General features: G+C 45.3%; 1 protein-coding gene across 1 annotated transcript in view; it reads right to left on the reverse strand.

The window, feature by feature from the left end:
* Positions 1-24833, reverse strand: part of ARHGEF10L (Rho guanine nucleotide exchange factor 10 like) — a 219623-nt gene that overhangs the window by 108158 nt on the left and 86632 nt on the right. The window contains 4 exon segments of the mRNA XM_020972563.1: positions 4491-4607; positions 11426-11598; positions 20338-20421; positions 21634-21716. Coding sequence (XP_020828222.1) covers positions 4491-4607; positions 11426-11598; positions 20338-20421; positions 21634-21716 — 457 coding nt within the window.

The following is a 24833-nucleotide window of genomic DNA, read 5'->3' on the forward strand; positions in this document are numbered from 1 at the left end:
ATCCTAATGATGCTATGAGAGAAGCATGATTATCCCCATTTTACAGCTAAGGAAACTGAGGTTCAGAAATTAAGAACCTTGCCCAGGGTCCCTCAGCTACCCAGAATCCCAGGTAGGACGTGAAACAAAGCTTCTTGACACCAAAGTCAGTACTCTATGGGTCTCCATTTTTTTTTCATATTATTCTTTGCCATGGAGAATTAAAATATACCACAAAAGGGTTGGGAGCAGAGGGCGGGGGATAGCTTCAAACATGCATTTGTGATTGATGGCACATTTAGACAAAATTCTAAGCAATGCAGGGCTTCAGTTTCCTCCTGTCAAAACATCAAGGATCTGTCATTTTGCTGACATGGGAATTTTCAGTGTAGGATTCTCCATCTGCTGACAAAGATTCCAAATCATTGATGATGGAAAGGACCATAGACTTCAAACTAGAAGGGATTTCAGAGGTCATAAAGTCTGACTCCTCATTTTTCCAAAAAAGAAAACTGAAGCACAGAAGGAGTTAAGAGACTTGCCCAGGGTCACACAGCTACTAAGTGTCTAAGGCAAGTTTTCCTGAGCCCTGGTCTTCCTGTCCCCAAGTCCAACCTTGTATTCACTACTCTGTGATGTCTCTCTAATCATACTTCTATTACCAAAAGGGCTGTTGTGGAGAGAACATTCTGCAAATCTTCAAATGTTACCAAAAGATGAGTTCTTTTTATTCTTGGGGCCAACACAGGTCTTACTGCTCAGTTTTTAAGATTCTGAGACTTTCAGTCAGGTGATAATAACAGAAAGAGACCCAGAATTAGAATCACAAAGCCTTGGCTTCAGGTCCTGATTCTGCCATTCAGTAGCTGGGTGAACTTAGACAAGTCACTTACCCTGGGCCTCAGTTTCCTTGTAAAATTAGGGGAATTAGATGAGATGATCTCTAAGGTCCTACCAAGCTCTGAAAAAAGAATCCCAAGACTGAAGAGGTCATGGAACAGACAAATGGTAGAGGTTTTTCAGGAACAAGATACTCAAGTGACAGTAAAACTCCCAACATGGACCCCTGGCATGGAAGGGGAGAGGTCCTGGCAGCCCCACCTCATCTAAGAGTCTCACTGGGTGCCTCCCACGACTTTTTATCATGCTCTTTTCAGTGACTTTGCCTCCATTTGAGGCTCCCTATTATTGGCAGGGATGCCCACTCTCTTGTAAAGACAGGACCCTCCCATGGGGAGCTCCTGCTTTACTGTTCTGTCTTCCTTGATCCCCTTGGCCCCTGACCTTCAAGGCTCAAAGTCTCCTTTTATGGGAAAGGGAATGGGAAGACGTTGCTCCTGACTTAATGTCCTAACTCCTGAATAACTCTGGCAAGGTATTTCATGCTACTGGGGGCTTCCATTTCCTTATGTAGACAAAAATGAAGGGTTTGGATACCGTTTTCTAGGATTCCTTCTGTCTCTTATACTTGCTCTTCTAAGATCTCTCCCAGCTCTGACATTCTTTGTTCTAAAGGCCCTCCCAGATCTGACATTCTCTGTTCTAAGGGCCCTCCCAGCTCTGATATTCTCCCTTCTAACAGCCTTTCCAGATCTAACAGAAAACCTGTCACTAACCAATCTTATGGCCTTAGATGACTCATTCCTTTCTCAGGACTTCAATTTTCTCCTTTAAAGGAAGCTCTCAGTCTTTTGAAAATGACACATGCTGGAAAAAAGTCCAGGAACTTTCAAACTCTAAGCAGGGCAGTTTCTGTGATTGGTATTTCAGGATTGAGGAGTTTCCCCAAAATGCAAGGGGAGGAGGGGCAGGTTCTGAAAGGAGGGAAGTAGAGGAAAGCAGGAGACGCAGGAAGTGCTTGACCACAGCCAAGGAGGCCTCTTCCCAAACCGTGGTACTCTCCAGGGCTTTCAGTTTCTTGGGCCGCCTTGCCACCCTTTTTTGTCCATGGCTCATCTCCCAACCGGACCACCAGCTCCCAGGAGGCAGGGGTTGGTTCTTCTGGAGGGTAATATAGTATCATGGAAAGAGGGCCAAAATCGGGAGTCATAGCCCTAAAGCCATTCCAGTCAATTCCCTTACTTTACAGAGGAAGAAACTGAGGCCCACAGAGGCGGGTCCTACTCAGTGTTGCACAGAAAGCATCAGAACCTATGTCCTCTGACTCTAGAGCTAATGATCATGGCAGACATAGATTGATAGAAGGGAGCTGTTCTAGATCAAAAGGGAAGATATAAGATAGATATAGATATAAATATATTTATAGACAGAACTACCCTAGATCAAAGAATCAGGGCCCAAGAAATGGAAGAAAGCTCAGAGGCCGTCTTACAGATGGGGAAACTGAGGCCCAGAGAGAGAAAGAAGCTATCACAAAGGTCTTCACACCACCATCACCACCTGCTCCCCCCATTTCTATAGCTCTTTACAACAAACATAGCCCTTTCCTCAAAACAACCTTGTGAAGTAGGTTGGGCAAGGATCACTATTAACTCATTTTACAGATGGGAAAACTGAGGCTCAGAAACATCATATGATTTTCCCAGGGTCAAACAGCTAGTAGATGCTGGATCCAGGCCTCTCTCAGTTCCTTGTTCTCCTTGGGGATACCATATTAACAGCGTCGGTGTCAGGAAACAAAGCAGACACCATGGGGGAATGAAGACTTTCTCCCCTTTCTCCAGAGCAGAAGTGTCCTACACCAGGCCCAGAGGCATGGCCTTCAAGGAATGGGCCCATCCACCTCTGGGAAGTTATCCTGCCTGGTATAAATGAATGTCACACCTGAGACAAAGAAGAAAGATCGGGGGAGACAGCTGTCCTCTCTCCTTTGTTCCTGAGGAAGTCTGAGGAGCAGATACCGCCCTGTACCTCCATCCCTACCCCTATATTTACTCCCCATGGAATCATGGGATCACAGTTCATAGCTAGAAAGGCCCTTAAAAGCCATCTAGTCTAAGCCTCTTATTTTAAAGGAAAGGAGACTGAGGCCCACAAAGATGACCAAAGTTACATTGTCACTAAGTGACAAAGGCAGGATTTAAACTTCCAGCCCTTGGACTTCAAATCCAGCACTCTTTCTACTGTACCACATGGCCGCTCATGCAAGAAATAAGAGTCATTCCAGGAACTACAGAGAGGGACAGAGAAAAGAAGCCGGGGTACTCTAAAGCCCTGGCCCTGGAGCCAAGGAATCTGGGTTCAAATTCCAACTCTAACACTGACAACGTGTGTGACCTTGGGCAAGTCACATCCCCCCTGAGCCTCACTTTCTCCATCTTCTAAGTGAAGGGTCTGGACTAGGTAGAAGGCTGCTGAAGGGACTTCTCAGCCTGGGTTTGGATCTCAGCTCTTCCCCTTGCAAGCAGTGAGGCTTTGGAGAAATCTCTCCTCTGGGCTTCAGCTTTCTCATCTATAAAAAATGAGACGAGCTGGGCTCTGAGATCCCAGCCAGCTCGAAAGTCTTCCACCCTAAGCAACCTCCAACATTGAGAAGGGTTGAGGAGACATCGCCATGAGTCAGGAGGCCTTTCACCACACCCCACATCTGTCAAATCCTTAGCCCTGTGACATTAGCCCAAACCACGGAATCTCACAGTTGGCAGGTCACATGATGTCTCCGACAAGCCTGTTTCCTCACCTATAATCTGGAGTATAGGATGCCAAAGGTCTCTTCCAGTTCAGAATTCTATAATCCTGTAGACTGGGGAACTGAGATGGGGCCAAAGTCAAGACCCCCTTCATCCTTTAACATCAGACATCACAAGTCCCACTTACCCAAAACTGGGGCAAGGGCCACGTGTCCCTTGGGTGTTACTGTCCACTAAAGGCTTTAAGCTTTTACTGTAACACATGCAGCTTGACTTCTCACAAAATAAACCCCTAAGGGTTATGGGGAGAAGGCTTTTCTGGCATTTAAATTTTTTTCATATATATATACATGCATTTTATAGATGTATATGTGTGTACATATCTATGCACATATATGTATATATGTAGATATACATACATATACGTATGCACATATCTATACATAGTTATAAAAAGCCACATGATAAAGCATCTATCATTACACACCCCTGTGGATTACCCCTGGCAGCTGCCTACCTAAACCTACCTCTCTACACTTGGCTCTGATTCCCCCCTCCAAAGCCCTGGGAAAACCTAGAAACATTTCCAGAGAGCAGGGATACAGATTCACAGAAGAAATGCAGCAAGGTGGTACAGCAGATAAGAGCACTGGACCCATAGTCAGGAAGTCTTGAGTTCAAATCCAGCCTCAGACACTTCCTAGCTGTGTGATCCCGAGCAAGTCACTTTACCTCTGCCTGCCTCAGTTCCATCATCTGTAAAATGGGGATATTATCAATTGCCTCCCGGGGTTGCTGTGCAGATAAAATGGGATAATATTTAGAAAACACTTAGCAAACCACACAGCACTATGTAAATGCCAGCTATGATTAAATGCCCATAGCCCAGGGGGAGGGCTAATGACAGGTGGGGGACAATACCTTACAATCGTATTTCTGCTTCAGGTCCTGCATGTCTCTCCCCCCAACTCTTAAAGCCAAGATGTCCCTCTTAGTCCTGGCGTATCTCTCCTTTAGCCTAGACAGATCTGGAGAAAGCTGGATCCCCCAAAGCAGTCAGGCAGGCAGGTGGGCGGGCAGGCAGCAGGCAGAAGGAAAGCAGGCAGAAGGAGCGGGCGGGAGAGGAAAGACACAAAAACACAAACAAGAGGGAAAAGAAAAGAACCTCAGGTAAAGCAGCAGACGAGAGGCCAGGAGATACCCAAGGGACCGGGGGGAAGCCCTCGGGGGGCCTGGGGCAATTCATCTACGGACAAACAGCCAGCAGCTGTGGGACCCAAGTGTGGGGAGTCAACTGGTGCCCAGGGGATCGAGCTGAATTCACATCCCTCGGGATGACAGGGGGAGAGAACTGCTTCCCTCACCGCTCATGAGAAGTAAGGAAGGCCGTGCAGGGGGAAGCCTTGCGCTCAGTATGTCTGACGCTCTGTAAATGTTTGCTGAGTGGATGAAATGAGCAAAGGAATATATGAATAAATGCAGTGAGTGGATTTATTAGTGAGTGAATGATTGGAGAATGAATGAAGCCTAGAGGGAGTCTATGACTGATGAATGACATATGGATGGATGGAAGGATGGATGGATGAAAGAACAAATTAGTCAATGGACATGTGAAAAAATGAATGACGAGTAAATGAAAATATGAATGGAATCAATGATTGATGAATGAATGCATGAATGGATGGATGGGTGTACAGAAGAGTAGAAGGATGAACACATAGGGGAATGAATGAATAAATGAATAAAGTGAGATAGTAAATATGCCTCACTCATCTCATATGATGGCAAGTATCATCAAAATTCCCAGGAGTCATGCAGTCTCCAAACAAAAATGTTGACTTTTTGATTTTATTCCTGTATTATCTAGAGAACAGGCTTTTACAACAAAATGAAAGCCCCTTCTGCCTCCCTAGGCCTCATCACTATTCTGAGATGTCATGATGAGAAATGAGATGTGATCTCTAAGCTCCCTCCCAGCTCTGACACTCTAAGGACCCTCCCAGCTCTGACATTCTGGGTTCTAACGGCCCTCCCAGCTCTGACATTCTCTGTTCTAAGGGCTCTCCCAGCTCTGACACTCTAAGAGCTATCCCAGCTCTGTTTTATTACCTTGTGTCCATTTACCGAAACAAGAATCCTAATAGGGTGTATGTCACAAGTATGGTCCCCATTCCTTGAACACAAAACTTACTATTAAATCCCTAATGTCAGTCAGCTGTCTCACAAAATGCCTTAGCTATAAAGGGAAAGGCTAAGGGAGTACTTCATCCTATGTATCAGAAAAAGATCTCAAAGCATGAATAATGATGTCCCTCTTCACAGACAAAAGATAGCACATGACTTGCTTTCTGCATATTACTTGTAAAAGAAATACACATTTATATGTGTACATATATATATATATACACACATGTATATATGTATATGTATATAGTTTATATATAGCCTATATATTGGTATATATAGTATATTATATTACTATATATCATTATTAATTATATATAGTATTATATAATATATCATATATTAATATATCTATATATTATTATATATGTGATATTATATATTGTATTATTAATTATGTAATATATATTTAGTGGATATGTGCATATATGTGTGTATACATACATATGCATATGTATATACATGTATATGTGTGTATACACATATTTCCCTCTTCTAAGCTGTGAGTCCCTTGAACAGGCATTTTATTAAGCACCATTTATTAAGCATCCTAGCCTAGGATGCTTGGGGTGGAGAGTAGGAAGATGGAAAATGCTGTGCTAAGAGCTAAGGACCAAAGAAAGGTTTCAAAAGAAATAGTCCCTGCCCTCAAGGAGCTTATAGTCAAAATGAGAAGGACAACATGCAAACCACCATGCACAAACAAGATCTAGGCTGGGTAGACTGGAGACAGCCTGCTGGGAAGGCACTGGGCTTTGAGCTGGGCTTGAAGGAGGCCAGGAGGCAGAGATGGGCTTGTGAAATGAGCAAAGGGCTGACTCCGTCTCATCTAAATTCTGCGTTTCCTCCAGCACTGAACCCTGTTGGTTGAATCGAGCTGAATTCGTCAGACACGAGTCTGTCCCTTCCTGGTTTTGCTGCTGTGGGATCTCTGTTGATCATCCCTTAACTGGCATGCCACGCAAAAGGGGCTGCACTGGATGGAGGGAACCTCCCAACACTTCAGAGGTGGAGCAGCCACCAGCTCCCGTGACAGCTTCACAGTGTCCCAAGGTGTGACCCTTTCTAACTCCCAGTGAAAGTAGAGCCCCAGCACACAGAAGAAAGAGAGGCTATCCCAGATCTGGTACTCACCTAAGTGCCCTTGGAGGTGTAACTTACCCTGTCCGGGCTCCATTTTTTTCTCTTTTTTTAAAAATAAGGATCAGAAATAGAGAGCTTGGAGGAAGTGGCCTAGCCTCCCCTAAACATAGACTTTACCATTGAGAAAACTCAGGCTAAGGAAATTTAAGTGATTTGCCTACGGTCACAGAGAGAATGGGGCTGGGGGAGGGGAAGGGGAATTGGATTAATCTTCCAGGTGACGTCTTTCTATAAGGCAGGGCACACGACAGACAGCCAAGCAGGACACAGGGGTCAGGGCATGCAGCAGCTCCACTGGCCAAGCTCATTTCATGCAGCAAGGGATCTCAAAGCACCAAATGGCAGTGCCTTCTTCTACAAACTTTCCCTAGCCCCCAGGAGGCTGTTTTTTCAGCAAGCAGACGTGAGACATTCCAGGGCCAGAGAAATAGACTGGGGCTGCAGTGAGGATGTAGGATTTGCAGTCACCTTTGTATGTGGCAAAGAATACTTAGTCTGCCAAGTGAGAGATTCCAAACCCTCCTCCAGATACCCACCACCACCAAGTGAGTGAATACAGGGTCTTGGCCATTTGGGCACCGAGTGGTAGAGAAACACAGCCTAAGGCCCTCAAGCCTATACTGCCAAAAGGCTGGAATGACCAAGAGACTCCCACATTCCAAATCCGATGTCTTCAAGCCAATTCATCAGCTAAAAGGGAAGGTCATCCTTCATGGAGGAGGCAGGAGGGCATGGACCAGGTAACAGCTAAAGGAGAGGCCTGGCATCAAGAGTGGCCATCGGCTCCAAGCAAAAGGACCAACAGGACACCGCCCTCCCTTAACAAGTGGGCAGCCCCCCTCCAGAACAGTTGTGTCCGCACAGCCTCTGAGCATCCACTTCTGACTCCCATCGCCTCCAACTTCAACATCCTCCTGTCTCCTCCTGGACAGCCTGAGTCCAAGCTCAGCAACCCAAAGTCAAACTCCCTTCCTCCAGAGGTCCCCTTGGATGAGCCCCTCTGCTTATCACGCTACGGTGGCGTCTCCTCCCCAATCCCAGCAACTATGTGGATGTTAAATTTTGTCTGTTTTGGGGATATATTGAAAGCCTGGAACTTTCCCTCCTGCACTCCGACTACTGATCTCCCTGGCTCCCTTTAAGTCCCAACAAAAATCCTATTTCCTACAGAAAGCCTTCCCCAGCCCCTCAATTCCAGCGCTTTCTTTCTGTTCATTATTTCCTATTTGTCCTGTATAGAGCTTGCTTTGTATGCATGTGTTTGCATGTTGTTTCCCTGCCCCCATTAGACTGTAAGTACCTTGAGGGCAGGGATCATCTTCTGCCTCTTTTGTTTCCCCAGAGCTTAGTACAGTACCTGGAACACAGTACATACTTAATAAATGTTTATCGAATTGAATTAAATTGTACGGACTTGGGCAAGTAAGTCATGCCTACCTCCAAGCCTTAATGTCTTCCTCTACAAAATGACGGATGGGGTCAGCTAGGTGGCGCAGTGGATAGAGCACTGGCCCTGGATTCAGGGGGACCTGAGTTCAAATCCGGCCTCAGACACATAACACTTACTAGCTGTGTGACCCTGGACAAGTCACTTAACCCCATTGCCTAGCCAAAAAATAAATAAACAAACAAACAAAATGATGGACAGGATTGCTTCCAGGATGGCCTCTGTGGTCTCAGTTCTAAATCCTAGCATCACTTCTTGAGACATTCTTGAGGGCCAAGACCAAGTGTGGCCCTGTTGTGAATTTACAGCCAAGAAGCTGGTGTTATTCAGTCATGTCTGACTGACTTGGGTTCAGATTCCACCTCTGATGCTGACTGGCTACATGACACCATGGACAAGACACGTCAGCTCTCTGAGCCTAAGTTTAGTTACCTAAAATGCAGATAATAATACCTGTAGGGCCCACCTCCCACGGCTGTTCTGAGGCTCAAATGAGGTCAGGTGTTTTATAAAATGCTTTGCAAGAATTTCTTATTGCTTCTCCAGCATAATTCAGCATCTTTGGAACATACTTGGAAGCCTAGATTCAGTTCTAGGCATTAAAAATTCTGTGAGGACAGAAAGATGAGCTAGAGCGTGTCCAGAGGTGGGCAACTGGAATACTGATAGGCCTGGAGACAATACTGAAAAAGGATTCTGTGAAGAGCATGGGGGTGGTTGGCCTAAAGAATGGAAGACTTGGGGTTGGTTGGGGGATCAAGAGGGGACAGCATGGTTTCCAAGGATTTAAAGGCTGTATTTGGACAAAGGGATTAGAGTTATTCTGCTAATTCCCAGAAAGCAAAACAAAGAACAGCAGTAGAATAGAATGGCACATTGGAAAGGGCATGGAATTCAAGAGTCAGAGGACCTGGGTTCAAATCTCACCTATGCACCATTTACTGCATCATTTTGGACAAGTCCCTCAATCTCCCTTAGTTTTTTTTTTCCTCATTGGTAAAATGAGGGGACTGGACAGGATGGCTTCCAAGTCCTCTAGACAAGAAACACGCCAAGGGACAAGTCTGTCTGGGAGACAGGGAGGGAAGGTGGGCCTAGAGCTATACAGAGTTATATATTTACATCAGTGCTCTATATCTGACTTAGAGAGACACGAGTCTATAATCACTCAGTTTCATTTGGGTGGTGGTGAATCTTCAATAGAAATCTTCAAGAAAGGTTATGACCCCTTAGAGGAGATGTTATAGAGAGTTCTTGATTACAGATGGGTTGGGGTAAATGTTTTTTGAGGCCCCATGAAGCTAGGCTCCAATGACTGTTTCTTCAGTATTTATAACTCCTAGTTACAAGCCGAGAACACATAGGAAAGGAACAGTGGGAACAGGGACGGGACGTGGGGCTTCACTGATATAAGGAACTCCCAGATAAGAAGACTCCCTTCACCAGAGTAAGATGGCACCTTCTCTCCAATTTATAGTCTCAGACAGTTGCCAAGAGTACAAACAGTTAAGTGACTTGTCTAGGGTCTCAAAGTCAGTATGAGTCTAAGGCAGGGTTTGAACTTTCAGGATAAATGAGGTGCTTAATAAATAATTTCTTCACTAAGGCAGAAAAGTCACTTTCATTACAACAGACCTGGAGGGTCACAAGGTTGGGGGGAAGGCAGCAGGCGATGGCACTAATGTGATTGAATTAAGCCCCTACTCTAAGACAAGTTGACTGAAGCAAGGAATGAGTCCCAGGAGACAGCTGCCATAAATCCAAGGATCCTCCACTTTTGGGGGACAAGGGGCTACTTTTCAACTATGGAAAAGGGGGTGGGGATACAAAAACTAGTTTGGAAATAAAGGTGGCGTTATGGAGAAAGGAATGGGTATTCAGAAGACCTGGGTTCCAATGTCACTCTGTGTCTGACTAGCTAAGAGGCAAGTGAAAGTATAGTACATAAAGAATACTGGACCTAGGGTGAGGAAGACTGGGTTCAAATCCTGCCTCTGGTACTTTCTAGCTGGGTGACCTGGGGCAAGCCACTTGTAATCTCGTAAGCCTCAGTTTTTTAAAAAATGAGGGGGTCAGATCAGCTGGCTCCTTCCATTTCAAAATTCCATGCATGACCTTGGACAATATCTCCCCTACTCTGGGCCTCCATTTTCTCATATATAAAATGATGGGGTTGGCTTCAATGATTCTTCCCAATATCCCTCCTCCAGCTCTCAATCCCGTGATTTAGGTTGACTGGGCACATCATGGGCATGATCATGACGGGCTCTGGAATGGGAAGGCTCTTGAGAGCTCATTATTAGATGACCCCTTCATTGCACTAGCAGCCCCTCACTTTATAGATGGGGAAACTGAGCAGCCAAATCTACTGACGGGGAACCCTTGCCCTAGACAGAAGGCAGTAGGAGGCAACAGAAAGAGCACTTGGTCTGGCATCAGAGATCCTGGGTTCAAATCTTGCCTACATGACCTTAGGTAAGTCGCTTAACTCTCCTTGTTACTGCATTTCCTCTTCTATAAATTGAAGGAGTTGGATCCCCTGATCTCTAGAGTCCCCTCCAATGATTCAGCCTCTGAGGCTACACTCTAATGTCCTTTCCACCTCGGAGATCCTGTGGTATGTAATAGGGCTGACCATTGTTGCTGTCCAGTCGTTTTCAGTTGTGTCCGACTCTTCATGACCCCATTTGGGGTTTTCTTGACAAAATTACTGGAGTGGTTTGTCATTTCCTTCTCCAGCTCATTTTTCAGCTGGACTAGCAGCCTGGGGGCCTTGGACACATTTCTCCCTCCCCCAATTCTGCCATTATACCAGGAAGGGCCACATCAATCTATTTCCCAACGACCTCACTTAGCATTCGCCCCATCTCTCTTCTGTGAGTGCTTTCTCTCTACTTGAATATAAGTTGCTTAAATGGATTGTCTTTGTTTTTCTATTTGCATTTCCAGTGCTTAGCATATCATAAGTCTCTAATAAATGTAATGGCCTTTTCAGTCATTCACTCATTCATCCATACAAGTCACTGCTCCTCCCTGGCCTGGCCCCAACCTCCCCTCATGCCCCCCATGCCACTCGCCCTACCTTGGGCTGGAAAGACACTCGGTGCTTGGTGGGTTCCACTTCTGGTTTAACCTCTTCCTCCCCAGAGTCTTCGCTGTAGCTCTCAAACTCGCTGGAGCTCCACCCTAGGTCTTCTGACTCCCGTGGTCCCCCTTCTCGATGGACATTCTCATAAATCAGGCTCCTCTCTGACCCTGAAGATCAACAAAGGATGAACAAGGGCTGAGCATGGCTGTGCAAATCTTGAAAGGGGGGGCACCTAAAACCAGGAATTTTCACAGATTATTCATCAGAACTGAAAGGCTCCAGAGGCAGGGGGACTCACAAAGGGCATCTAGTTTAATCCAATTCCCTACTCTACAGATGGGGAAACTGAGGACAAAAGAAGTGATTTATTCAAGATACCAAAGACAGTGTCAGAGTAGGATGTGAACCCAGGCTTTGGAGTCAATTCTCTTTCCACTGCATCTAGCCTCCCCCTACCTCCTCATTTCTGAAATGAGGACATTGAGGCGCAGAGAGATAAAGACTCATCTTCCTGAGTTCAAATCTGGCCTCAGACACTTACTAGCTGTGTGACTCTGGGCAAGTCACTTTGCCCTGTTTGCCTCAATTTCTTCCTCTGTAAAATGAGCTGGAGAAGGAAATGGCAAACCCCTCCGGTATCTCTGCCAAGAAAACCCCAAATGGGGTCCTGAAGAGTCAGATGTGACTGAATGCCAACCAGGAGACCAGACAGGCACCTGCCGAGCCTAAAACCAACCCCTTCCCCCAAATACACTCATGTATCTATTTTCAAATGAGGAGATAGTTGTAAAGCACTCAGCACAGTGCTTGGCACATAGGTGCTGTATAAATGCTTATCATCGTCACCACCTTAATGATGCGTTTGTGCACATACTTGGCCATATGGATGTCCCCAGTAGGGGGAGCTCCAACCCCAACATCCTCAAGCCCGTTCTCCAGGCAGGGATTCTGTCTGAGACCCACTTCTTCGGCCAGTTCTTTTCACTGGAAGATCCCACCAGGGTGGGAGCAGGGCAAAGAGAGGGAACACGAGAGAGGACGAATCCCCACAGACATACGTGAAGATGAAAAAGGGCCACTTTGCCTTCCCACTACTCTCCCTACCCCTACCAACCAGGGCATGATAAGATCATAAGTTGTTGTTGTTGTTTTTAAAGCTAGTAGGGACGTCAATAAACATGTAGTCCAACAGGATTGTTTTACAGGTAAGGAAACTGAGGCCCAGAGAGGCCAAGGGATTTCCCCAAGGTCATGGGGTAGGGTAGTGGCAGAGGTGGAAAGGACCTTAGAACACAGAATGGTAGAACTTAGGTATCATTTAGTCCAGACTTCAGATTTTACAGATAAGGAAACATGTCTAGGGGAAGTGGCTTGTCCGATATCACGCAGCAAGTCAGGGGCAAAGCCAGGACTAGAAATCAGGCTCCTGATTCTTTCCACCATACACCCTTTGAGTCCCAGATAAAACTCCACTTTCTACCAATAGCCTTTCCCAATCCCCCTTAATTATAAATTAAATATAAATAAATAAATAAATAAATACCCTCTATTATTTCTAATTCATCCTGTCTATATCTACCTTGTATGTAGTGGTTCACAAGTTGTCTCCCCCATTAGATTGTAAGCTTCTCAAGGGCACAGACTATCTTTTACCTTTCTTTGTATCCCTAGTGCTTAGCAGATAGGGGGTTCTTAATAAATATTTATTGGGGGCAGCTCGTGGCGCAGTGGATAGAACACCAGCCCTGGATTTCGGAAGACCTGAGTTCAAATACAGCCTCAGACACAAAACACTCACTAGCTGTGTGACCTTGGGCAAGTCACTTAACCCCATTGCTAGCTGCCCCCCCCAAAAAAAAACAAACAAACAAATAAATAAATAAATGAGCAGATAAATAAATAAATAAATGTTTATTGACTGGTCAGCTCAAATTTCCAGGAAAAGAGAACTGTTCATAAAGAAATACAGGCTTTAGGTCTGTTGATTTGAGGGAAAACTAATAGTAGTGAGCACCCGCTCACACCCAGAGCCATTTTTGGCTTCACTTCCTTTGTGGGCATTTGAAAAAGGCCAAGGTGATCACTAAGAGCCACTATGGGTTCAGTCAAAGACAGGGGATACCAGACTCACCTCATTTCCTTTTTGGACTGATATAGGCCTAGGGTTATAGGTCTAGAGCTGGGCAGTACCTTGGAGCCCATCTAGTCCAACATCTCTCATTGGCACATATAGTAGGTGCTATATAAATGCTTATCATCGTCATCATGCTAAACAGTAAAGGGACTTGCCCATAGTCACACAGCTAAAAGAAAAACTGAGGCCTAGAGCTCAAGGTCACACAGATAGTATCAGAGCTGGGATTTGCTAACACCCAGTACCTCTACCTTCTAATACAGTACTCTTTAATTTTGTGGCTATGTGGCACAATGGATAGAGCCCTGAATTCAGAGTCAGGAAGACCTGAGTTCAAACCCTGCTTCAGACACTTATTGGCTATGTGACCCTGAGCAAGTCACTTTATCTCAGTCTGCATCAGTTTCCTTGTCTGTAAAATGGGGATAATAATAAAAAATAGTGCCAACCTCTTGTCAGGGTTGTTGTGAGAATCAAATAAGATAATATTTATGAAGCATTTTGTAAACTTTAAAGTGCAATATAATTGTTAGCTACTGATATTACTATCCTGCCTCTCTAGAGTTTACCTAGAACTTTTTAGCAAAGCATTTCACAAAGTCTGTCACGAACTATTCTGATGGATAAGATGGAGAAATGGGGTGTAGAAAAAGAGGACAGGTTAGTAGATTCAGAAGTGGCTAAAGGGCAGGACCTAGAGTTTGGTCACTAATCTGCTGATGTCAGTTTGAAGGGAGGTCTCTAGGGAAGTGTCCCAAAGATCTCTCCTTAAACTATTTTTAATAATGAGCTGAGGGATGTTGACTATATTTATGAATGACGCAAACTGGGTAAGACCAACGTCCACTGACTGCCTAGACAAGAGATGGGCAATCCTAAAATATTGCAGAAGACCTAAACATAAAACCAAGTCAGGAAGGAAGGAAGGAAAAAAAAGGAAGGAAGGAAGGAAGGAAGGAAGGAAGGAAGGAAGGAAGGAAGGAAGGAAGGAAGGAAGGAAGGAAGGAAGGAAGGAAGGAAGGAAGGAAGGAAGGAAGGAAGGAAGTCAAATTCTGGCTCTGCTCCCTATTACCTATGTAACCTTGAATAAATCATCTCCCCTGTGTGGTCTTCAGTTTCCTGATCTATAAAATGGGGCTATAAGAGTAGGGTACTTCCAAGGCCTCTTCCAGCTCTAAATCCTATCATCTTATTTAATGATAGCCCTTACTATGTGCTAAGTACTTTATAATTATTATCTCATTCGATCCGCACAACAGCCCTAGGAGAAAGGGGCTATTATTATCATCCCCATTTTACAGATGAGCAAAGTGAGGCAAACAAAGGTTAAGTGACTTGCCCAGGGTCACACAGCTAGTCAGTATATGAAGCCAGATTTGAACTCATGTCTTCCTGATTCCGGGCCCAGAACCCAGCACCTCAAGGTTTTTGTTGTTTCTTTGAAAATGAGAAGAGTAAACTTATTAAGCCTATGGAATTAAAATATAACTTGTTCAAATTAAGGGAATTTTAGTTCAGTTGTGCAAATGATTACTCCATCAAAATGGGAATGCATTCATTCAGAGAGCTTCATATCTTACCTTTAATGCATTCCAACAATGCATCATTCACCCTGGCCTTGCCATCCTCCCTACGACTGAACCTTAAAGGCCAGCAGGCTCTTCCAACTGCCTAATGCTCAACCCTCTAGTATGTGTGACCTCTCGCCTTTCAAAGGGAGCAGGGACGCCTTGATTTTCCATCTATACCCTGGCATCTGGCACACTAAAGTAAGCACCAAAAAAATGCATTTTTCATTCATTCATTCATTCACATTCCTGTTAGTGTGTGTGTGTGTGTGTGTGTGTGTGTGTGTGTGTGTGTGTGTGTGTGTGTGTGTGTGTGTGTGTGTGTGTGTGTGATATGTGTGAGAGAGAGAAATAGAGAGAGAAAGATCAGAGACAGATCAGAGGCAAATAGAGAAATGATATGCAGGAAGAGAGAAGATACTAGAAACCTGAAATATGATAATGTCTCTGAGAAAACTGTATGGTTCAGTCAGAAATCTTTACTCAGGTCCCAAGGTCCCTTTTCCCAGCACCTCAGTACGAAAGCCCTGCCTGTCCATCCCAGAGGGCTGCAAGGTAGAGGGGTTCTGTCTAGCTAACAGGGCCAGCAGCCACTACCTTCTCTTCCCAGCCCTCCACCAGCCAGAGGCCCCACCTAGATGGGCAGCCTTCATCTCCCTTCCAGTCCAGAAAGGAAAAACAGATGGTCAGCCTGAGAGGAGGTCCCTCCCTAGACCTCACCTCCCATCTAGGGGGAGGAAGGGCTGTGTCAGCAGAAAAAAAAAAATCAGTAATTTAATCAAAGCTTCACTGGCAGCCCAGCCTGGTGATGAGGAGACCGTTTTAATCAAAATATAATAACAAAAGGTCGCACAGTGACCTTTCAGGCAAAGCCACTGGTTTCCTAAATCATTCGCCCTCCCACTCCCAGGCTTCCTAGCTCCGTGTTTGTACCTTTGGGGCCCAAACTAGAGATAGTCTGGTGATTGGGGGTGGGGGGAGGGAGATTGTCGCATTTCCCTACCACACTGTGAGCTCCATTCAATGCAATCCAAGATTTATTAGCTGGTTACTATATTCAAGGCTCTGGGAAGGCGGGGACCATGGGTCTCAACTAAATTTCAAATCTCTTCTCAGAGACTAGAGCAACCTACTGGAGCCTGTCCCTCAAAGTTACCTTCCTTCTGTTCTATGTGTATCATATATATAACGTATATCATATATGTAATGTACACGTCTGTTTATATGCTGTCTCCCCCATTAGAGTGTAAGCTCCTTGAGGGCAGGGCCTGCTTTCATACGTGTGCCTCTTGCCTTCTGACGTCATAAAATAACATTTATATTTATATAACAAGTGCATGTATTTTATATTTATATGCACATGTGCATAAATTTATTTATATATACAATATGGCATTACATATTTACATTTTGTGTTTTCTATATGCCTGGTGCATATGTATGTATACATACATACATACATATGTGTGCATATAAATATAATTATAAATGTTTATGTGTAGTTTCCCTGGTAGAATGTAAGCTCCTCGAGGGCAGGGGCTGTCTAGCTTTTGGCTTTTGTCTGCCCAGCTACCGGCACATATTAAGCACTTTAAAAAATATTCGTTAATCCACTGACAGGCTCATTTAAAAGAACAACAACTATGAGATGAGCGATGCGTTACGATGCTCACTGTGCAGAAGAGAAGGGAAAAGAATGATCATTTACTAAGCACCGACCATGTGCCTGGCCCTGTGCTAAGAGCTGAAAGAGCCGCGGATGTGGCCACAGCTCGGTCACATCATCTGGAATATTGTTCTATGACTGGTTCAGACAAATAGCACTGGACTTCAAGCTAGGAATGACCTGGTTCCGTTCCCTACTTCTAGTAGGCTCTACTTTTCAGCTACATGCCTGGGAGAAAGTCGTTTCCCATCTGTGGGGCTGTTTCCTCTTTTGTTAGGCATGGCAGCTGGTTGACCCAATGGATAGAGCACCAGGCCTGGAGTAAGGAAGGACTGAGTTCAAATCCAGCCACAAACACTTAATAGCTATGTGACCCTGGGCAAGTCCCCTAACTCTGATTGCCTCGGTTTCCACATCTATAAAATGGGGATAAAAACAGTCCCTACTTCCCAAAGGTTGTTGTGAGTTTCAAATGAGATAATAATTATAAAGTGCTTAGCCCAATGACTGGCACATTTATATAGCACTTACAAAAATGTTAGCTAGATATATGGGGATGTTAATCCCTGAAGTTCCTATAGGCTCATTGTGAGGTTCAAAGACTAGTCTGCACTGCCTTATTTCACCATAGAAATGGAACCTTTTGTTATCATATTTTGTTGTTCGATCATTTTTCAGTCATGCCCAGCTCTTCATGACCCCATTTGGGGTTTTCTTGGTAAAGGTACTATAGTGGTTTGTCATTTCCTTCTTCTGATAATTTTAACAGATGAGGAAACTGAGGCAAACAGGGTGAAGTGACTTGCCCAGGGTCACACAGCTAGTAATTGCCTGAGGCCAAATTTGAGCTCAGGAAGATGAGTGCACCATGGCACCACCTAGCTGTCCTGTTATTATATATGGCTCCCTGTCTCATGACTGGTCCATTGCCACCATCAGGCATATAGAAGAGCACTTTTATTTGCTTGGGACCCTAGGACTTACAACTCACATGGACCCTCTAGATGAGAAGTGTTCACTGGCTGCAAGCCCTAAAAGTAGGGGCCGAACCAGATTAAAATGTAATTGAAAAATGTTTAACAAAATAAAAATACAATTCAAAGATATTGTTAATTTGAGGTTTTCTAGGTCAGTGTCACCCAAGGATCCATTTCTGTTTGAGTCTGACACCACTTTGGTCACTGAGTCCAAATGACTTCATTTTAAAAAGAAGGCCCTAAGAGGGGAAGTGACTTGGCAACATGACCCAGTTAGTAGGGAGAGAGTTAGGATTCAAACCCTGGTCTTCTCCAAGTTTACGTATATGGAGATGAAAATTCAAACTCCAACACAGTCAAAAAACACACAGGCCTGGTATCTAACCGGAAGCCAATATTCCTCTCTGAAAACGTCAACAGAGAGTCGAGAATGATCATCAATATTATCAGGAATATGCTGATAATTATCATTAAAGCTCCTATGTATATAGAGTTTTGGAGTTTACAAAGTATCTTTTTTTTTCCTACGTCTGTGGTTTCATCGGTAGAGGAATTACTCGTGAATAAACTCCTTCGACCAATGCATGTCAGTCAGGGTCAGTGAATGAGCATTTATTAAGCACCTACTGTATGCCAGGCAATGTGCTAAGCACTGGACATGCAAAGATGGAACAAATCCTTCCTGTGCTCATAGAGCTCGGTCTAATAGAGGGGGCCGCATACAAGCAACTAAGTGCAAACTAGCACTGATCACGATAAGGCGCTAGAGAAGGCACCGCATTGATCGGGGTCAGGAAAGGCTTACTATAGATGGTGGGACTTGAAATGAGCTGATTGTTCTACAACTTCCAGTCTTAGAGGGGTGCCTGGAGTATTGGGAGGTTAAGTGACCTACCCAGGGTCATACAGCCAACAGTTATGTGCAAGAGACAGGACTCGAACCCAGGTCCTCGTGACTCTGAGGCATGCCCTCTGTTTACTCCTCCCTGTTACCTCTCTATGAAGTAATTTCTTTCTTTGCTTTTTGGTGAGGCAATCGGGATTAAGTGACGTACTCCAGGTCACACAGCTAGTGCCATGTGTCTGAGGGCGAATTTGAACTCAGGTCCTCCTGCCTCCGAGGCCTGAGCTCTATCCACTGTGCCACCTAGCTGCCCCTGAGGCAATATTCTTACAACACAAAGAGCTATTCAGGGCAGGCACCCTCACTTCCACCTTATGGGAGATGAATTGTTACTTAATTTCATGTGTCTGGCAAATTTCAGTGCTGAAAGCTGAACCCCGGTCTCCCAAATTCCTCTCTACGTATTCTTCCCATGTATAGCCTCTAAAAGAACACCTTAGAGACTGGGATTCCAAGACCATCAACTAAGTGTTTAATGACCTTTGCATTCCAGGGGCAGCTTGGGAAAAAGAAATCTTTTTTTTTAAGGCAATTGGGGTTAAGTGACTTGCCCCGTGTCACACAGCTAGTAAGTGTCAAGTGTTTAGTCTGAGGCCAGATTTGAACTCAGATACTCCTGACTTCAGGGCAAGTGCTCTATCCACTGCACCACCTAGCTGCCCCTAGAAAAAGAAGTCTTAGGTCTGGGGCATTTAACCTGTTGGATGTCATAGACTCCTCTAGCAGTCTGGTGAAGCCTACAGATCCCCTCACAAAGCAATGGTCTTAAATGCAAAAAATAAAACATACAAGATTACAAAGGAAACCAGTTATAATGAAATTTAGTTATCAAATTTTTTTTAAACAAGTTCATGAACCTCAGGATAGGAACCTCTGTTCTAGGTCCTGAAAGGACCCTCCCAGCTCTGACATTCTGTGTTCTAAGGCCCCTCCCAGCTCTGACATTCTGTGTTCTAAGGCCCCTCCCAGCTCTGACATTCTGGGTTCTAAGGTTCCTCCCAGCTCTGACATCCTGTGTTCTAAGGCCCCTCCCAGTTCTGACATTCTGGGTTCTAAGGTTCCTCCCAGCTCTGACATTTTATGTTCTGAGGACCCTCCAGTTCTGACATTCTGGGTTCTAAGCTCCCCCCTAATATGACATTCTGTGTTCTAAGGCCCCTCCCAGCTCTGACATTTTATATTCTAAGGATCCTCTCAGTTCTGACATCCTGTGTTCTAAGGCCCCTCCCAGCTCTGACATTCTGGGTTCTAAGCTCCCTCCCAGTTCTGCCATTCTCTATTCTCAGGTAACATATAACACATTCTAACATGAGGATAATAACAGCACCTGCCTGCTTGGATTGCTGTGATTGCTGTGATGCTCTGAGATATTTGTAAAGCCCTACGCTCAGAGCCTGGCACACAGCAAGCACTTGCTAAATACTACGTATCACCATCATCATCATTATTACGAAGGTCCCTTCAAGCTCCAGCAGTCTCTGAACTGAGATTGGATGAATGAACTGATGTAGTTTTTCAAAACAAGCTGAAGAAGCCTCAGGTTGTGGGCCGAGAAGATCCAGGACCAGTACCAGGGCCAGGACCAGGACCAGGACCAGGAGGGCCCTCCCAAGACAGCCCTTTGCTCCATTCCCAAAACAATCGCAGCAGACCATACCGTGCTTTTGAGAGTCCAGATTCTCGCAGGGCACGTCATCATAAATCACATCTTCTTCCAGGATGGGGAAGGTGAAACGGTCAACTGGAGAGTGAAGAGAGAGGGAGGGAAGGGGAGAGAGACAGACAGAGGCAGAGAGGCAGAGACAGAGAAAGAGAAAGGAACGTCAACATTGGAGTGACTCTGGCTCGCTGCTGGGGAGGGGCCCTTCAGGCTGACATCAGGGCTGCACCAGCTGCCAGCTCCCACTTTGCTGGGAGCTCAGGCACCAGGCTGGCAGCCTCAGCTGCATCCTGAATGTCCCTCCCGATGCCCTGACATTGGAATCATCAGCCCTGAAGGCTTCAGCAGAAGAGAGAGGGAAAGGATGGGATGAGAGAGAGTCAGACAGAGAAGGCTCACCCTAATGGCTATTAGCTAAATCACCTCTCCCCTCACCACCCCCCTCCACCATCTCCTCTGCAGTCAGGCATCAGCTACCAAGGCCTTCTCCTTGCCCCACCCACCTTCCTTCCTGCAATCTATGAGCAGCTACCAGCCCAGCCAGACAACCAGCAGAGCCTCTGAGCCCCTGGTAGAGAAGGTCTCCCAAGAGGCCCCAGACAGTCCCAGGCCATCCTTCCCAGGGATGAGTGCCACCTAAGTAAGAAAGGCTAAAGCTGCTTCCAGAAGGAGACCCAGGCAGAGCCAGCCCCGCCTCCCAGGGCACCATTGCAGAGGGGGACTTTTCTCTCCCCAACTCCCAGGTAAGCTGGGCTTCCTTAGCACACTGGGACAACAAAGTCCAACTCGTCACTTAACCAGACTTAGATGGTACAGGATGAAATCCATAAACTCATCATCCCCCCAAGGGGCCCAACCCCCAGCTCTCCCATCAATGGGCAGATGGTCCATTCTGTCTCTGCCAAGGGACAAGATTCAGAAAAATGTAGGGAGTTAGCTGTGCCCTGACACCCTACATCATCACCCCCCAGTCTATGCTTCTATCAGTCTATGGTTCTCTAGTTCTATAACTCCATGGCATGACAGCCAATGGTCCTTTAGCCCTTAGACTCTAAGACCCAATATTCATATGGCCCTAAGGCTCTAGGGCCCAATGGTGATATGACCCTTCCTCTCTCATTAAGGATGACCCTCTGACAACTTTTACAGGCACCTTTCTTTATCACACAGATTCCTGTCCCCAGAGCTAGAATCCTAGCTCAGAGATAAAAGTCAGCAGCCCCATCCTCTTTCAAGAGAAAGCCTCTCATACATTTGAATCTCCCCCACCCTCCAATCCCAAGGATGCCCTACCTCGGCGAGAGCTCTTCTGCTTCCAGCTGGAACGCCGAATCCCGGCTCCCACGGCTTCTCCATTGCTCACCACCGCCAGGATCCTGCAAGGGGGACAGACACCACAAGGCTGGAGAGGGCAGAAAACAGCCTGAGCGAGGGAACCAGGACCCCAAGGGCACAAGCCTGGCAGAATAGGCAGGGGTTAACCCACCCATCAGGGCCAGGCCACCATCAAAGCAGGGGATAGAAATCAGGGGACCTGACTCCAGCCCAACATTGCCAGGAACCCATCATGTAATCCTCAGTAAACTGCACGTTCCAGGGCTCAGTTTCTTCATTTGAAAATGAGAATAATATTGCCAGCCTGACTCACAGGGTGGTAAGTTTCATATAACAATACACACGAAAGTACTTTGGAAAGTATAAAGTAAACAGGCACAGAAGTTCTTGTTATCCTCCCTAGCTATAACTGTAGATCAACTCAATACTCACCATCCATCCATCCATCCATCCATTCATTCATTCATTCATTCATCCATCTATCCATCCATTCATTCATCCATCCATCCATTCATTCATTCATCCATCCATCCATTCATTCATTCATCGATTCATTCATTCATTCATTCATTCATCGATTCATTCATTCATTCATCGATTCATTCATTCATTCAACAAATAATTATTCTGCACCTACATTTTGCAATGTGTCAGCATGGAGGATGGATACAGCCTTTGTGAATTAGGAAAGGGCACTGGATGACTGGCCTGCACGCCAGCAGAGGGGGGCACCCACACTTGGTGAGAACATACATTCGCTAAAATATCAAAAAGGCCTTTGTATAATTCACTAGGGAAGATACATTGGAAAAGCAAGGCTCCTAACCCCAAGGAGCATATAAAGGAAATGGATAGACTAGCACTCATTAGGCAGGCTTGGAGTTTGAAAGACTCCAATTCAAATCCTGCCTCAGACACTCAGTAGTTGTGTGACCTCCCCTCCCACCCCCAGCCTGGGCAAATTACCATCATCTGACTCAGTTTCCTCCGTTAACACAGATAATAATAGTACCTACTTCCAAAGGCTGTTGTGGAGATAAAATGAGCTATTATGAGATCTTAATTACATCATTATTAATTACCATACTTGTTACTATTATGAGGTAATCATTGGAAAGCACTTTGCAAACTGAAACAGCTAGCTATCAGCCACTAATGTGTTACGCATTGAGGATTCAGGGACAAAAGAGAAACCATCCTCAAAGACGTTATATACACTTAAGAGGGAACGGTGCATAGAGGGGAGAGGGGCTGAGAAAGGGAGTGTAGGTCCAGTGAGGCACAGGGATGGGGAGTGGAATCATTGGCAGCACTGTCATACCCTTTCCCAGTAGCAATGGGAGCTTGGAGCCTTTTCCTGGGTCCTCTCCCCCACTCCAAAGATTAGGAGCCTCTCCTCAAAAAAAAAAATCCCTTGTATTTATTTTGCTTATATTTTACATAGACTGATACATGTACATGATAGTATGTAAGATCCTTGAGGGTAGGGAATGTCATTTTTTTGCTCTTTGCATCCTCAGTGCCTAGCACACTGTTTAGTTATTTTTCAATTGTGTCCAATTCTCTGTGACCCCATTTGGGGCTTTCTTGGCAAAGATACTGGAGTGGTTTGCCATTTCCTTCTCCAACTCATTTGACAGATAAGGAGACTGAGGCAAACCAGGTGAAGTGACTTTGCTTAGAGTTACATGGCTAGTGTCTGAAGTTGAATTTGAACTCAGGTCTTCCTGACTCCAAGCCTGATGCTCTATCTACTGTGCCGTCTAGCTGCCCTGCCTAGCACAGAGTAGACTCCTATAATAAATGGCATAATAATAAATGATAGTTGAATGAAGTTTCAATGGATCAATTATTGTTCCCAGAGCAAGATCAAATGATGGAAAAAGCAGAGGTGAAGGGTGGTAGCAGGCTGGATATGCCCATGCCGGCTGAATGGGTGACAAAGCATGGTCTTGGGTGACAGAGACACAGAAGCACAGTCTTGGGTGGGTGGGATGTCCCAGGGCAGGCAAGGTTTCTCTCACTCACCCATCAGTCAGGAGAGCTTAGCACATGATCAAATAAAATAATAAATAGTCTATAAAGTGAGAGGACCTAATCCATCCAGGGAAGAGCAAGGAGTCAGCAAATCTGGGTTGAAATCCTTCCCTCTCTCTCCTCCGGGCTGTGTGACCTTGGCCAAGTGACGGCCCTCAGAGCCTGGGGAAAATCTCAAGAACCTGTCTTCTAAAGCATACAGAGCTCTGGGTGCTATCCATCAGCTTTCTGAAAGACTTCCCACAGGTCCAGAAGCTGAGCTTCCCCCAAGACAAAAAAATCACAAGTCCCATCGTATTCACTCATATGTCATCTTGAATAATCTAAGAATAAGAATAAGAAATCACATTTTTACAGCACTTAGAAGATTTATCAATCCGCCTGATGGAGCGCTAATGATGGACCCCTAAAAGGCCCTGGACTTTCCCATGTGGCCCAGCCCTTCCTACTTAATCCTTCCAACTACCCTTTTGTTGTGGCCCTCACTGTCTGCACCTGGCCCCACCCTAGACTGCCACTACCTCCCAGTCAGTCCAGACTATTTGGCCACTCCCAGATCACATCTAAATCTTCCCACAGTCTTTCTGTATAACAGGCCCATCTTGCCTCCATTAAATTGCTCAGATTCTTAAAATCTGGCCAACAGCACAGACTCACTAGGAATCTCGCCTGCTCCAGCCGGTGTTTTAATAAACCTTGTCTCTCACTGAAAGAAGGCTTGAGTCAAATTCTTTCTAGGCATGACTCATGTCATTAGCACCCCTAGACCGCAACATCCCTTTCTAAAAAGGACCAATGACACAGTTTAAACAAATATTATTGTCCCCATTTTATAACAAAAATACTAATAGTAATAACTCCTATTTCTATAATGTTTTATAGTTTATAAAGTACTTTCTTCATAAGAATCTCCTGAAGTAGGTTCATTTTACAGAATTTAAAACTGAGGCTCAGAGGGGTTAAATGACTTTCAGTCACTTCCTTTCTCTGGGCCAGCTTCTTAATAAGGTGACCTCTGCCAATCCTCTGTCCTTGACTTGCCCATAGGCACATGGCTACACCAAGCCCGCTCTCTTCCTGGGGCCATCTTTTCACCTCCCTTTTGGGCATAGTTTTCCCTT

The sequence above is a fragment of the Phascolarctos cinereus genome, unplaced genomic scaffold, assembly GCF_003287225.1.
Source record: "Phascolarctos cinereus isolate Bilbo 61053 unplaced genomic scaffold, phaCin_HiC Scaffold_726;HRSCAF=1367, whole genome shotgun sequence".
Taxonomy (NCBI): domain Eukaryota; kingdom Metazoa; phylum Chordata; class Mammalia; order Diprotodontia; family Phascolarctidae; genus Phascolarctos; species Phascolarctos cinereus.